Source organism: Odocoileus virginianus, chromosome 8, assembly GCF_023699985.2.
Source record: "Odocoileus virginianus isolate 20LAN1187 ecotype Illinois chromosome 8, Ovbor_1.2, whole genome shotgun sequence".
Taxonomy (NCBI): domain Eukaryota; kingdom Metazoa; phylum Chordata; class Mammalia; order Artiodactyla; family Cervidae; genus Odocoileus; species Odocoileus virginianus.
This window is the reverse complement of record NC_069681.1, coordinates 73,761,838-73,776,089: the sequence shown is the minus strand read 5'-3', so window position 1 is coordinate 73,776,089 and position 14,252 is coordinate 73,761,838. Positions and strand designations below refer to the sequence as shown.

Sequence of the window (14,252 nt, the reverse complement as noted above, 5' to 3'; positions counted from 1 at the left end):
GTATCATAAGTAACGTAGAGATAATTCATGGTACGTAGGAGGATGTGTGGAGGTCACATGCAAATACAGATGACCCTGGAACTCAGGGGCAGGAGGGCAGGGGGGTTAGGCACACGGACACCAGCACAGTTGAAAATCCACATATACTCAAGCACCTGTGGACTCTGGTATCCTGGGGGGCCCAGAGCCAACTCCCCGTGGATACCAAGGGATGACTAATTCAGAATCAAAACTATCAGAATCGTATGCCTGTCAGGTATGCAACTACCGCAGCATACAACAAGACTGTCTTAAGTAAGGACGTGTACTCCACCCAACTGCCTTAAATAGTCATACAGACTCACAAACTAATAAGCAGTTGAAAATATGCCAAATAGCATATTTAGCATCTGGTTTAAGCAATTATGATGTTTTAAAACTAACAGCATGCTAAGTCTCAACTTACTTTGATTTTCTTCATGTTGGGGTCATGCACAACAGCATGCCTGCTGAGGCTCTGCTGCAATGAAGTAGAGAGAGACAGTGAGTCTATTTGTGAGACACCTTTGGAGTCTGTTAAAGTCCCCTGAGTTACTCAGATAAACCAACATCCTTCTTTCTGTTCTGTTCTGGCGAGCGATCCGACCTCTAGCACTGCAGCACACTGCTCCCTCCTCCAATGAAATCCTGCCTTCCTGGAGGACCCAGGTTAGGAGTGTGTGTGCTCCCCGCCTGCAGAGGGGTGGGGGTGGGGATGGGGGTGGGAAGGGGCCAGTTCTGAATGGACTCTTCCAAGCTGAAGGAGGGTGTCTCTTCTAATTGCCCCGGTGTCTACAGCACCCCAACACCCCTGGAAAACCTGGCCCAGGTCTGGTCTCCTCCGCCCTGACGCTGACCATGACCCTCACCCACCATTGTCTACTGTAGTTCACGGCCACTGCCTGACAGCAGCAATGGGGCACAGGTCTGCAGGGCCGGGTCCTGCTCTCAAAATCTGGACTAGTTTCCCGAAGCTCTAAGACCCCACCCCGTTCCCAATCCCCAGACCACTGCAGTTCAAAAAGACACCTAGGACATCAGGAGACTCTTATGAACAGTACGCATATGGTGCCACCAGCTACTGGGTCTCAAATTTAGTCACCTAAGAATCACCTGGGAAGTTGGTTAGAACACAAATGAGTGGACCCATCCCCCAGACTTCCGAGTCAGTGGGTCTGGAGCGGGTTTCTGGCAGGTTCCAGCCATGCTGAGAGCTGGACTTCGAGAACCAAAGGCAGGGGCCCATCTAGTGTTTGCCCAGCTTGGTGGAGAACCACTCCTGCTGGAGCCAGAGCGATGGGCCAGACCCTGCCCTCCGGCCCCCCCATCTCCCGGGAGCCTGGCAGAAAAGATGCAGACCCCAAGAACAGCCCCCCGCCCCCGGGGTGGGTGGGTGGACAGGGCTCACCTTCATGGCAAAGGTCTTGCCGCAGCCGGCGTGCTCACACACGAAGGGGCGCTGCTCCTCATGGAAGGAGAGGATGTGGCTCTGGAGGTTGAAGGCGGTGGTGTAGGTGCGGCCACAGCCTGCCCGTGGACACCGGCACACGTCCCGACTGGGGGCATGCGTCCTCATGTGCTGCCGCAGGAATTCCTTGCGTTTAAACGTTTTCTGGCACACGCCACACCTTATGTCTTCTGGGGGAGCAGAAGATAGGGGAGCCCACGTCCCCGGCGTTAACCATAGAGAAAAAGCTAACATAGAATATATCAAGTAATGGGTTCGACACCCAAAACCTGATGACAACACACCAATCAGAATGTCGGGCAGAGGAAACTAATTCCAGTGCTTGCTTCTTTAAAGTCTGCCTTCAGTTCAGTTCAGTCGCTCAGTCGTGTCCGACTCTGCAACCCCATGAACTGTAGCATGCCAGGCCTCTCTGTCTATCACCAACTCCTGGAGTTTACTCAAACTCATGTCCATCGAGTCGGTGATGCCATCCAACCATCTCATCCTCTGTCATCCCCTTCTCCTCCTGCCCCCAATCCCTCCCAGCATCAGGGTCTTTTCCAATGAGTCAACTCTTCGCATAAGGTGGCCCAAGTACTGGAGTTCCAGCTTCAGCATCAGTCCTTCCAATGAACACCAGAACTGATCTCCTTTAGGATGGACTGGTTGGATCTCCTTGCAGTCCAAGGGACTCTCAAGAGTCTTCTCCAACACCACGGTTCAAAAGCATCAATTTTTCGGCACTCAGCTTTCTTCACAGTCCAACTCTCACATCCATACATGACCACTGGAAAAACCATAGCCTTGACTAGGTGGACCTTTGTTTGCAAAGTAATGTCTCTGCTTTTTAATATGCTATCTAGGTTGGTCATAACTTTCCTTCCAAGAACTAAACGGCTTTTAATTTCATGGCTGCAATCAACATTGGCAGTGATTTTGGAGCCCCCAAAAATAAAGTCAGCCACTGTTTCCACATCTATTTCCCATGAAGTGATGGGACCAGATACCATGATCTTAGTTTTCTGAACGTTGAGCTTTAAGCCAACTTTTCCACTCTCCTTTTTCATGTTCATCAAGAGGCTTTTTAGTTCCTCTTCATTCTCTGCCATAAGGGTGGTGTCATCTGCACATCTGAGGTTATTGATATTTCTCCCGGCAATCTTGATTCCAGCTTGTGCTTCTTCCAGCCCAGTGTTTCTCATGATGTACTCTGCATACAAGTTAAGTAAGCAGGGTGACAATATACAGCCTTGACATACTCCTTTCCCAATTTGGAACCAGTCTGTTGTTCCATGTCCAATTCTAACTGTTGCTTCCTGACTTGCATATAGGTTTCTAAAGAGGCAGGTCAGGTGGTCTGGTATTCCCTTATCTTTCAGAATTTTCCACAGTTTATTGTGATCTACACAGTCGAAGGCTTTGGCATAGTCAATAAAGCAGAAATAGATGTTTTTCTGGAATTCTCTAGCTTTATCGATGAGCCAACAGATGTTGGCAATTTGATCTCTGGTTTCTCTGCCTTTTCTAAATCCAGCTTGAATATCTGGAAGTTCACAGTTCATGTACTGTTGAAGCCTGGCTTGGAGAATTTTGAGCTTTACTAGCGTGTGAGATGAGTGCAATTGTGAGGTAGGCTGAGCATTCTTTGGGATTGCCTTTCTTTGGGATTGGAATGAAAATTGACCTTTTCCAGTCCTGTGGCCACTGCTGAGTTTTCCAGATTTGCTGGCATGTTGAGTGCAGCCCTTTCACAGCATCATCTTTCAGAATTTGAAATAGCTCAACTGGAATTCCATCACCTCCACTAGCTTTGTTCATAGTGATGCTTTCTAAGGCCCACTTGACTTCACATTCCAGGATGTCTGGCTCTAGGTGAGTGATCACACCATCGTGGTTATCTGGGTTGTGAATATCTTTTTTGTACAGTTCTTCTGTGTATTATTGCCACGTCTTCTTAATATCTCCTGCTTCTGTTAGGTCCATACCATTTCTGTCCTTTATCAAACCCATCTTTGCATGAAATGTTCCCTTGGTATCTCTAATTTTCTTGAAGAGATCTCTAGTCTTTCCCATTCTGTTGTTTTCCTCTATTTCTTTTGCACTGGTCGCTGAGGAAGGCTTTCTCCTCTCTCCTGGCTATTCTTTGGAACTCTGCATTCAAATGGGAATATCTTTCCTTTTCTCCTTTGCTTTTCGCTTCTCTTCTCTTCATAGCTATTTGTACACTTAGATGACCATTATATCTACCACTGTGGGCAGGAACCCCTTAGAAGAAATGGAGTAGCCATCATGGTCAACAAAAGAGTCCGAAATGCAGTACTTGGATGCAATCTCAAAAACAACAGAATGATCTCTGTTTGTTTCCAAGGCAAACCATTCAATATCATGGTAATCCAAGCCTATGCCTCAACCAGTAATGCTGAAGAAGCTGAAGTTGAAAGGTTCTATGAAGACCTACAAGACCTTTTAGAACTAACACCCAAAAAAGATGTCCTTTTCATTACAGGGGACTGGAATGCAAAAGTAGGAAGTCAAGAAACACCTGGAGTAACAGGCAAATTTGGCCTTGGAGTACGGAATGAAGCAGGGCAAAGGCTAATAGAGTTTTGCCAAGAGAACTCACTGGTTATAGCAAACACCCTCTTCCAACAACACAAGAGAAGACTCTACACATGGATATCACCAGATGGTCAACACCGAAATCAGACTGATTATATTCTTTGCAGCCAAAGATGAAGAAGCTCTATACAGTCAGCAAAAACAAGACTGGGAGCTGACTGTGGCTCAGATCATGAACTCCTTATTGCCAAATTCAGACTTAAATTGAAGAAAGTAGGGAAAACCACTAGACCATTCAGGTATGACCTAAATCAAATCCCTTATGATTATACAGTGCAAGTGAGAAATAGATTTAAGGGACTAGATCTGATAGACAGAGTGCCTGATGAACTATGGACGGAGGTTCGTGACATTGTACAGGTCTGCCTTAGCTCTCCTAAATTCCTATGTGATACATGGTCCCCCGGCCCTCTGTTAAGCACTGGGCTTCTCTGCACGGGGCTGCGGGCAGGGGAGCAAGTTACACAGACCCTTGTGCTCCCTTGTCCTCGGGCACAGAGGGCACACTTCCCAAGCTGCCCCCACAGACTCGGCCAGGGCCTCCCCATGTGCCTCCCCCGCTGAAGCCTTTAAGATGTCAGGTGAGCACAGGCCTGGAGACCCGGCCCAGCTCCTCCCAAACCTGGGGCCACGGGTCTCTCTGCTCACGTGTCCAACACCAAGGAACCCAGCACTTAACAAGACATACTACAGAGAGTAATAGACAATAATCTATTACTTTCCCGAGCATGTGTAATAGTTGACCCTCTAAAAGCACTCAGTCAGTTCTACAGGGGCAGATATTATATTTCTATCATGTCCCCCACGCTGGCCTTACCTTTATGGGTTTCTCTCATGTGTTTTAGAAGCTCTGTCCATGTTTTTGCCACAAAAGGACATTCTTTTTGACATGTATAGCCTATTAAAAAAACAAACAGATTGGTATGTTGTCTTTTGTGAATATTCAGTATAAACAACAATCAAATTAGACTGAAAGGAAAATGATTATTATCAAAAACAAGCTAGATCAGAGTATCACACACACTACGGCTGTTGTGCCCGTCAGCGTGGGCACCGGGACCTACCCTCGTGGACCTTCCCGTGCCGCTTCAGACTGCTGGGGGAGGCAAAGTGTTTTCCACATCCCTCGTGAGCACACCTGCATTAACAACACATGAGTGTCAGCCGATCGAGCCCCTGTCAGAGAGAACTAACGGTACTAAGATAGACAGTATGCTGTCCTCACCCTGCCAGTCTTCTCTTCCCACAACTAAAGGAAAAGCGTTAGTCACTCAGTTGTGTTTGACCCTTTGTGACCCCATGGACTGTAGCCCACCAGGCTCCTTTGTTCATGGGATTCTCCAAGCAAGAATACTGGAGCGGGTCGCCATTGCTTTCTCCAGAGGGATCTTTCCAACCCAGGGATCGAACCCAGGTCTCCTATACTGCAGGCAGATTCTTCATCGCCTAAGCCCCTCTCAGGGAAGCCCCTCTCCTACAACCAAAGCAGTCATAAAACTGGGACTTCAAATTCAGACCGAGTTGCAGCTGAGATGCAAGTTACTTGACCAGCCTTGGGCAGAGTAAACCAAGAAAAAAAAAGTCTTTTTTTTTTTTTAATGCTTATGTGATAAAATTAAACACTGTTTCCATCTTTGTACTTTGGAGAATACACCTCATTTCCATGACCACAGAAAGATGGCTGGGGTAAATACCCAAGCCATCCTGAATCGTTTGTGTCTGGTTTCCTTAATGATGCTGCCACGGGATGGTGTGAAAAGGAAACAGGGCAGCAGACGCATTGCCTCTGGGGAGCCATAAAAAGCACGCGCCGCTTCCGCACTCCGGCCACCAGAGGCACGAAGAGGCAGCAGGGCTGCAAGCGGGGACAGGCACTGTCGCTGCCACAGATCCCAGGCCCAGGGCGGGTGAGCTGAGACAGGCGCAGGCAGCTCAGCTCAGCTCGCACACGGCCGTCAGCCGGGGCTCTGCAGGGCAGCTGTCGGCAGGTGCCCTCTGCATGTCTCTGCCAACGTGTCCAGTCCCCTCTTCCTCTTCCTCCTGAAACCCCTTCTGATGCAGGCTAAGCTCAGTTACCTTTGTTCTACAGGAAAGGAATACTCAGCATCCTCATAAGGACATTTCGTATTATTCAACAGGCTCTATATAGAAAGTTAAGCTTAACCACAACTGTACTAATCTCACAAATGATTCTGAAACACATTACTCTTTCTTTTGAAAAAAACAAAAGCATATTCTGAAATGCCCCAATATGTAAGTGGGCATAGACCGTACAACTCAATAGGAAAATGCTGATTAAGAAACTGTTTCTGAGCATGCGCACGCCACCTGTGCCTTTTAATCTTATCTCTGCTTGAGCTTGAAGAGGTTTTCACCCATGCCAAGTACCTACTTGAACAGTGGCTCATTGGTGTGCTGGCACTGGTGGGTTTTCAGCTGCTGATGTTTCCTAAAGGTCTTCTTACAACCTTCGAAACTGCACTGTTTAGTAAAGGTTTGTTAGTCTCGGAAAAAAATCAAAGAACAGTTCATAACAGAATCCTTTTAAAATAAAAATACTGCAGAAGTTATATTCTTGCTTCTTTCACCCATTTAGTTACTATAAAATTCAAGAAGCTTCAAAGAGTAACACGTTTGAAACAGCAAAAAAGTGCTTCATTTGGTAAAGTCTACCAATAATACAATTAGCAAAAAATATCTGCTTTCAAAATGATACCAATACTGATATTATATTATTATTATTATAGCTAGTGTCAAACTAAATTCAGATTATTTGACAGACAAAATTTATTTGATGAACATTTTAGATACACAGGCAGTAAACATAAAATTTAGAGAATTTGAGCATATAAAATCATTCATACTTACTGCATATTGTTTTTGCTGGTTTTCATGTTTGCGTTCAAAATGTTTCTTCAAGTTTGATTTTGTGTTGAATTTCTGATCACAGCCACTAGCTGTACAACTGTTATGAAATTGTATAAACCAAAATATTAACAAACCGAAGAAAGAGAAATTTTAAGATGTTTACCTCCTCCCACTTTATAAAAACTATCTACTCTGAAATATAGTATAAAATATTCCTTAACAAATTCTGAAGTGTTAAGCCATACCATGTAGGCATCTCAGTTTGATTTTATGTAATGAAATGCATTTTCATATAAGTCTTCTGAAATTAAGCACAGTGCAGCAGACGTTGTCCAGTGGGCAGAGGTGAAGTGGAAACACTAGTTCCAAAAGCCCCCACCCTCTTAGACTTAAATCACATTGAAACTGTTCTCAATTTAGAATTTGATCACTTTAATTTTGCTTGAAAGATCTCTACAAACTGCAACTCAAAAACAACTGGTTTCAGCTTATCATTAGAGGCAAAAACCAGACACTTGGAGTGGAACCATAACTATTCTGCCCTCTAGCATCTCACCAAGCTGGGACAGGTCCCCTTAACGAGTGTTTCTATATCTTGACCCCGAATTATCTAGATTCTCTGTGAACTTTTTTTAAAATATGTGCTCTTATTGTAATGACTTTTCATAAACCTGACGGATGAAGCATGGCTTCCTTTACAAGCCCTAATCTTAGCCATCATTTCACTAGTAAGTAAAAACCAAAAAGCATGAAAAGAGACACAAATGCATGAATCTTTTCACCTTGCCTCCTACCCACCCAGGCCTCCCACCGCTCCCAAGACAGGCAAGAATATCTCAAGTTTTGTTGTATAACTTTTAGGATTTCTTTATATAAAAAGAAGCAAATACAAATAGAGGTCTTCCTGTTTACCCTCCGGGTTCTTTTTAACATACAAAAAGGTAGCCCGATAAACACCCTTTTCTGAACCTTGGTTTTCCTATTAATAAGCCCTGGAGATTTTCTTACAAGTTTCACAGGGAATGCCTGCCTTCCTTTTTATAGCTCTATAGTATTCCACCATATAGATATATGTATACTTTAACTGGTCCTTCCTGATGAGCAGGCAGGCTTCTTCCATCTTTTTAATAAGCCTTCCAGGTGATTCTGAGGCACTCCAAATTTTAGATCCACTGCTTTAAAGTAGCTGATTTAAAAGAAAAACAGTATATCCACCCTTTCAGAGATAAGCAGTAACCCTGAGTAGAATGAAATTAATACTGGCATGGTGGGGGAGCAGGGGCTTCTTTGAAAGAAACAGAAGATAAACTGTTACAGTTCTACTTTCTCATGCTTATGTCTATTATCCCAGCCGCTGATTGGTTCATAAAGGCCCTGAGGACGCAGAGCCCTCAATCTGCCAGGGAAGCATTTGAGAGGATCAAACTCAAGAGACCTTCGGATGAACCCACCCCTGAAGTTGTCACACATGGTGACACACAAAACCCCGACTCCCCTCCACATATTCCAAACCGAGTCTCCTCTGAGGAGATGCAGAAGCCCCACGTTCCTGATCTCATGAGTCATCAATCAATTTTCTGTGCCAAACACGACCCACTTCAAAGGCCCAAAGACAGTTCCCCACTTACACAAAGGGCTTTTCCCCGGTGTGAATCAGGGCGTGGCGGCTGAGATGGTAGTCCCTGACGAAGGCCTTGCCACACCCTTCGTGGTCACAAACAAATGGTCTCTAGCAGGAAGGAAAGAAAAAGCATGTCAGTCCTGTCCCAGTCAGTTACTTAAAGCCTTAATCTGTGTGATGGGCAAAGCCGTGGACTGTCTGCAGAGGTGGTTTCCACCCAGTATGTGCTGAGCGCCTGCTGCAGGAGGCTGGGGAAGGTTCTCCCGCCTGGGGTTACATGACCAAACTGCCGCAGCTTCTCACAAAGTTGTTGCAGCAGATTCTGACCTAGGAATAGCAACATATGAGAAAGGCGGGCAGCCTCCACAGTAACACCGCAGCATTGTGACGCTGCTCCTGACCTACCCTGAGCTTCAGCAGCGGCCCCCTCAGAGGCTTCCTGGCTGCTGTCAGCACAGTCCATGTCCACTGGTCCTGCCTTCTCTCCCCAGCACCCTCTCATCTGCTCAGAGTCCAGGGCTCTGTGTCGTCTTGGACAAGCCCACCATCTGCTCGGGGGATGCCTGGCACAGTTACAGAGGGCTGTGTCACACCCAGAAAAGCTCACGGCCCAGCGTGTAACCACCACCCAGGACCCAGGAGCTGGGCGGAAGGGCCTCCCACAGGAAAAGCCAAAACATGTCCCCCACATAACCAATTTAGTGTATTGAACTATGGAAAACGTGCCCCACGACCATCCAGGAAGGAGGCACGGAAGTCTCAGATGACAGTACTGGTAGCAAAGCAGGTGGACAGGAAGACAAGAACTGCACTGCCAGGCAGGTTCTGCACACAGGAGTCTGCACAGCCCGGCACAAAGGAGACGAGAAAAACGCTTGTTGAACTGACGTGTGGGAAGTGGAATGACATGGACCTGAGTCTTCCAGCCGGCGTGAAGGAAGCTGGGAGTGCCAATATCCTAAACACAGTCCAGGAGTCTAAAAGGAAAGGTAAGCACTAATCTGGCCTCCTGGTAACAGAGCCTAGAATTGGGGTGGGGATGGCAGAACTGGCCGGAAGGAGGATAGGGAGGCAGAGCATAAAGGATGTCATAAGTGAAGCCAGTCACAGGGTAAGAGAGAGGGGGGTGGGAGAGGGGCCAGGGGCCAGGGTCAGTGAGCTGGAGAAGGTCCCAGGGAGGGATGGTCAGCCTTCAAATGCTGTAAGGGGTCAGAGGATCTGAGTGTGAGGACACACAGAGGAGTGGCCTGTAAGTTAGGGAGGTGCTAGGAGAAGAGGCAGGAGTGGCTGGGCCCTGGTTAAGGGCCTTGAGCTGAGGCTGTGAGAGGCTGGACTCTGCCCAAAACCCAGGAAACTGGACGGATTCCTAGGCCTCCATGAGATGTCCTTTCCTCATCTGTGACCTCCCAAAGGCTTCCTACAGCCCTCAAAACAAAACCCAGGCTCTAAAGCCATCTGTACCCTGGTCTGCAAACGACCCTCCTGGCCTGCCCCTCAGGCTCCCCTTAGATGGTGCTCCCACCCAACCACACTGCCTGGAGTCTGCCCCCAGGACCACACGCTCTTTTGGCAGTTCTGCCAGCTCCGTTTTTCCCTCAAATGTCTGCAGGGCGGAAACCTTTCCTTCTCACTCAGGTTAAGAGAGAGGGCCTTCCGCACCGCCTTCCAGCAGCCCTCTCTTCACTGTGCTGCATTCCTACTTATCTCTCAGTCTGTCCGGATGAAACCGTAAGGTCGGTGACACCAGAAGCCAGGACTGTCGGGCATGCGGCTCTCCGGGATAGAATGGTGCAGAACTACGAATGCATGAACACAGGCTGCTTGCAGACCTTTAGGACTCAGAAGTTCTCCCGCCCTTCAGGTCCCAGGAGGCGGGGCCTTCGAAGGCCAATTGGGGTGGGGGTGGGGAGGTGAAAAGTGAAAAAAGTTAAAGTATCAGACGACTCAGTCGTGTTCGACTCTTTGCGTCTTTGCGACCCCATGGACTGTAGCCCACCAAGGCTTCTCTGTCCAAGGGATTCTCCAGGCAAGAATACTGGATTGGGTTGCCATGCCCTCCTCCAGAGGATCTTCCCGATCTAGGGACTGAACCCGGGTCTCCTGCATTGCAGGCGGATTCTTGATCGTCTGAGCCACCAGAGGGGTGAGGGTGGGAGGGGATATTCCAGCCTTGCAAGTATTTACAAGTTCTGGGGAGGCGGATCTTGGCCATCACTCAAGATCAAAGATTAAAACGTTGCTTGTTGAGCCCTGAACCCACGACAAGGGTATCTCTCGGTCCTAGAACGACCTGTCTGCGTCCTCGGTCCTCCCCTGACCTAAGGCGTGGGGGGCGGCCTTGGCGGACCCAGGTCGCAGGCCCGCACGCCACGCCCCCGGCGGCCGCGGCCCGGTTACCTCCCCTGTGTGCCGGCACAGGTGCGCGTCCAGCTTCCAGGCCTTATTGTAAGAGGCGCTGCAGTTGGGGAAGGAGCAGATGAACCTCCCAGGGAGCGGCGGGGCGGCGCCCTCGCCGGCTGCAACGAATGCATCGGCGATAGTCAGGGACGACACCGCCTCGGCCACCGAGACCGGCGGCTCCAGGTTGCCCTGGGCCAAGCGCTCGGGCACGTGCTGAGCCACGTGCCCCGGAACCGCTGACCACCTACCGCTCCCCAGACCCAACGCGTGGGACCAGGGCACTTCCGGGAGCGTGACCCCTGGGGGGCGGGGTTGGAGCGCTGGCGCGGCGCTCGCGCATGCTCCGAGAGACCCCGCGCGCGCCCGCGTTTGCGCATGCTCCGAGAGGTTCCGCGCGGGCCGGCGCTCGCGCAAGCTCCGAGAGGCCCCGCTCAGGCCCGCAGTTGCGCATGCTCCGGGGAGCGCTCTAGGCTGTCCGCGCGCCTACCGCTCCGGAGGAGAGGCGGAGGCGAGGAAAGAAGGGGTCAGGGTTTTGTCCTACCACAGCAAAAGACGCCCGCGAGTCATGGGTCTTGCATGGACCCCTAAGCACAGATTATATGTATTTTCCATCTGCCACCACCCTTTGCAGAGTACTAACCTTGCATGATCCAAACTATCCAGTTCTTACTATTACATTTTGGGTTTGCCTTCTTTATGGATTAATTTCCTGCACAACTTTCCTCCGCAATCTCCGGGGCAGTGCCTCCTTCCTAAACGTGGTTAAAATCACGTGGAGATCTTTTAAAACTTCCCAGAACATATCCCGGACCAATTAGATCACAGTTTTTGGCGGTGGAAAACGGGAATCCACAGTCTGGAAATTCCCCAAGTGATGCCAACGTGCAGACAAATTTGGGACCACTGCTCTAAGGTTTGGTCGCACAAGAGTATGGTCTTTGGAGTAGCAGCATCATTAGAAATCGGAACCTCGGACCTTCTGGAATCGGAGAGATCTATAGGTGATTTGATACAACTTGGACTTTGAGAAGCTCTGTTCAGAGGCTTGAATGGTATAGGTATCTTGGTTACAGGGGGACCACATATTTAAAGAACATCCTTGGAGGAGGATAACAATGACAGGATGGTGTGATGTTCTGCCAGGTGTGTATTTTTCACAAACTTCATCACTGAATCATTCAGCAAGCCCTGTCTGAAGGTGATGAGCCCTGCAAAGAAGTGCAGTTTTGAAAGCAAGCCAGGGCTTCCATGAGGATAATAGCCTGTCTTGTCAGGTGTCTGGAGGACTGGGAGAGGGTGTCTGAGACATGCGTTTACATGCTGCTTTCTCCTTTGCTGACGCAGCCCCTCTCCAGGGACAAGTCCACACACATCCTTCCTACGACTGTGAACATCATACATGGTATGCCTGGGTGGTGCTTCTGGCTGTCTCCTCTGTGTTCCACTGCACCCTGGAAGTGGTGAGGTGTATGGTAAACCTCTTCCACATCCTCCCTCCTCTCGTTTTCCTGACACATGCCAAGCCTCATGCTCTGCTTCTGCCTTCCCCATGCCTCCCATCCCCTTAGCCATCTGTTCTTCCCACGTGCTTCTCCATACCCAAGTTTTCATGCTCAGTCCCCTGACGGGCGGTATTGTAGTGAGAGAGCACTGGCTTTTCCCAGTTGGCCGTGATCCCACCAGAAAAGAGGTGTCCAGGGATCAATCCTCCCCAGCCTGCTCTGGACCTCAGTTCTCCCCATTATCCAGCAAGCCTTATACCTTCTAACACTGGTATTGAAGGAAAAGAGTGTTTATAGTAGGATTAGAAGAGAAAGTCCTGGAGTCGGGAAGACTGAGAGGCTAATATTGTCAGCAGAATAGGAGGTCTAGGTTTTAGGGGGTGACCACAGGACCAACGAGAAGGAGGCAGGTAAGAGATGTTGAAGTGCACAGGTAAAAAGGCAACTCAGTGAAGGTGGTGGTTAAAAGAATGGGCTTGGTAGTTTGGCAGACCTAACTCTGCTTGCTGGCTCTGGCATTTACTATTTGACGTCATGATAGTTATTTAATTCCTCTGAACTTTGTGTTATGTGTGCAATGAGGATAGCGATATCTACGCCAGAGCATTGTTGTGAGATTTATGTGAGACAGTCAGTTCATGTGAAGTGCATGGCTCAGAGCTCAACTTAAAAAGTAATTTAAAAAATCAAGCTTCCCTGGTCCAGTGGTTAAGAATCTGTCTTGCCATGCAAGGGACACTTGTTTGATCCCTGGTCTGGGAGGAGCCCACATGTCATGGAGTAGCTAAACCCATGCACCACATCCACTGGGTCCATATGCCGCAACTACTGAAGCCCGCAAGCCTAGAGCCTGTGTACTCTGCCGCAAGGGAAGCCACCGCAATGAGAGGCTCACGCATCACAGCAAAGAGCAGCCCCCGCTCGCCTCAATTAGACAAAGCCCACATCCAGCAGTGAAGACCCACCACAGCCAAATAAATAAATCTTTATAGAAAAAAAATTAAAAGATATTTTCCCCCATCTTGTGCTGGCTTACGCCTTCTGTCCTTACACGTACCCTGTGGTTGGCAGGCTTCTGTGATGCCCCCCCCCCCCGTGATCCCTGCTTCCTGGTATCCCATTCTTATGTAATCACCCCCTCTTTGGGGTAGACTGGACCCCATGAATTGTTTCCAACTAATAGAATAAGGCAAAGGTAATGGGATGTGGTTAGGTTTACAAAACATTGGGATTTCATCTTCCTTACTTCATTCCCTTCTGAGCTTGTACACTCGGACGAAACAGCTACCATGCTGGAGACACCCACGAGGCAAAGAACTGAGGATGGCCTTCCAGCCAGTAGGGAACTGAGGATGGCCTTCCAGCCAGTAGGGAACTGAGGATGGCCTTCCAGCAGCCATGGAGGGACTGAATCCTGCTGACACACGTAAGCTTAGAAGCAGATTCTGCCCCAGCCAGGCCCTGGGATGCGACCCTACCCTGGGTGCCTCCTTCTTTGCAGCCTGGGAGAGACTGTGAAGCAGAGAACCTAGGTAAGCCACACCCAGACTCCTGACCTGCGGAAGTGGTAAGATGATAGGTGTGTGTTGGCTTATGCCACTAGATTTTGGGGTGGTTTGTTACCCAGCATTGGCTAGCACATAGTCTTTCCTCACACGAAATAAGTCCGATAGTCCTGAGTTCACCCTAAGGAGACAGCAGCTGAACAAAGAGGCTTCTGACACGAGGGGGACACTGACCCAGCATCCAACCACCACACAACTGTCTTCCTACC

The 14,252-nt window shown here is 48.8% G+C and overlaps 1 protein-coding gene across 1 annotated transcript in view; it reads right to left on the bottom strand.

Moving 5' to 3' along the window:
• GTF3A (general transcription factor IIIA) overlaps window positions 1-14,252 on the bottom strand; it is a 78,137-nt gene that overhangs the window by 438 nt on the left and 63,447 nt on the right. Inside the window, exons 4-11 of the mRNA XM_070471126.1 lie at window positions 10,974-11,459; window positions 8,584-8,684; window positions 6,956-7,052; window positions 6,480-6,568; window positions 5,152-5,225; window positions 4,905-4,985; window positions 1,427-1,656; window positions 446-499 (exon numbers count right to left, since the gene is read on the bottom strand). Of these exons, the coding sequence (XP_070327227.1) occupies window positions 446-499; window positions 1,427-1,656; window positions 4,905-4,985; window positions 5,152-5,225; window positions 6,480-6,568; window positions 6,956-7,052; window positions 8,584-8,684; window positions 10,974-11,459 (1,212 nt within the window). The remainder of the gene's footprint in view (window positions 1-445; window positions 500-1,426; window positions 1,657-4,904; window positions 4,986-5,151; window positions 5,226-6,479; window positions 6,569-6,955; window positions 7,053-8,583; window positions 8,685-10,973; window positions 11,460-14,252) is intronic.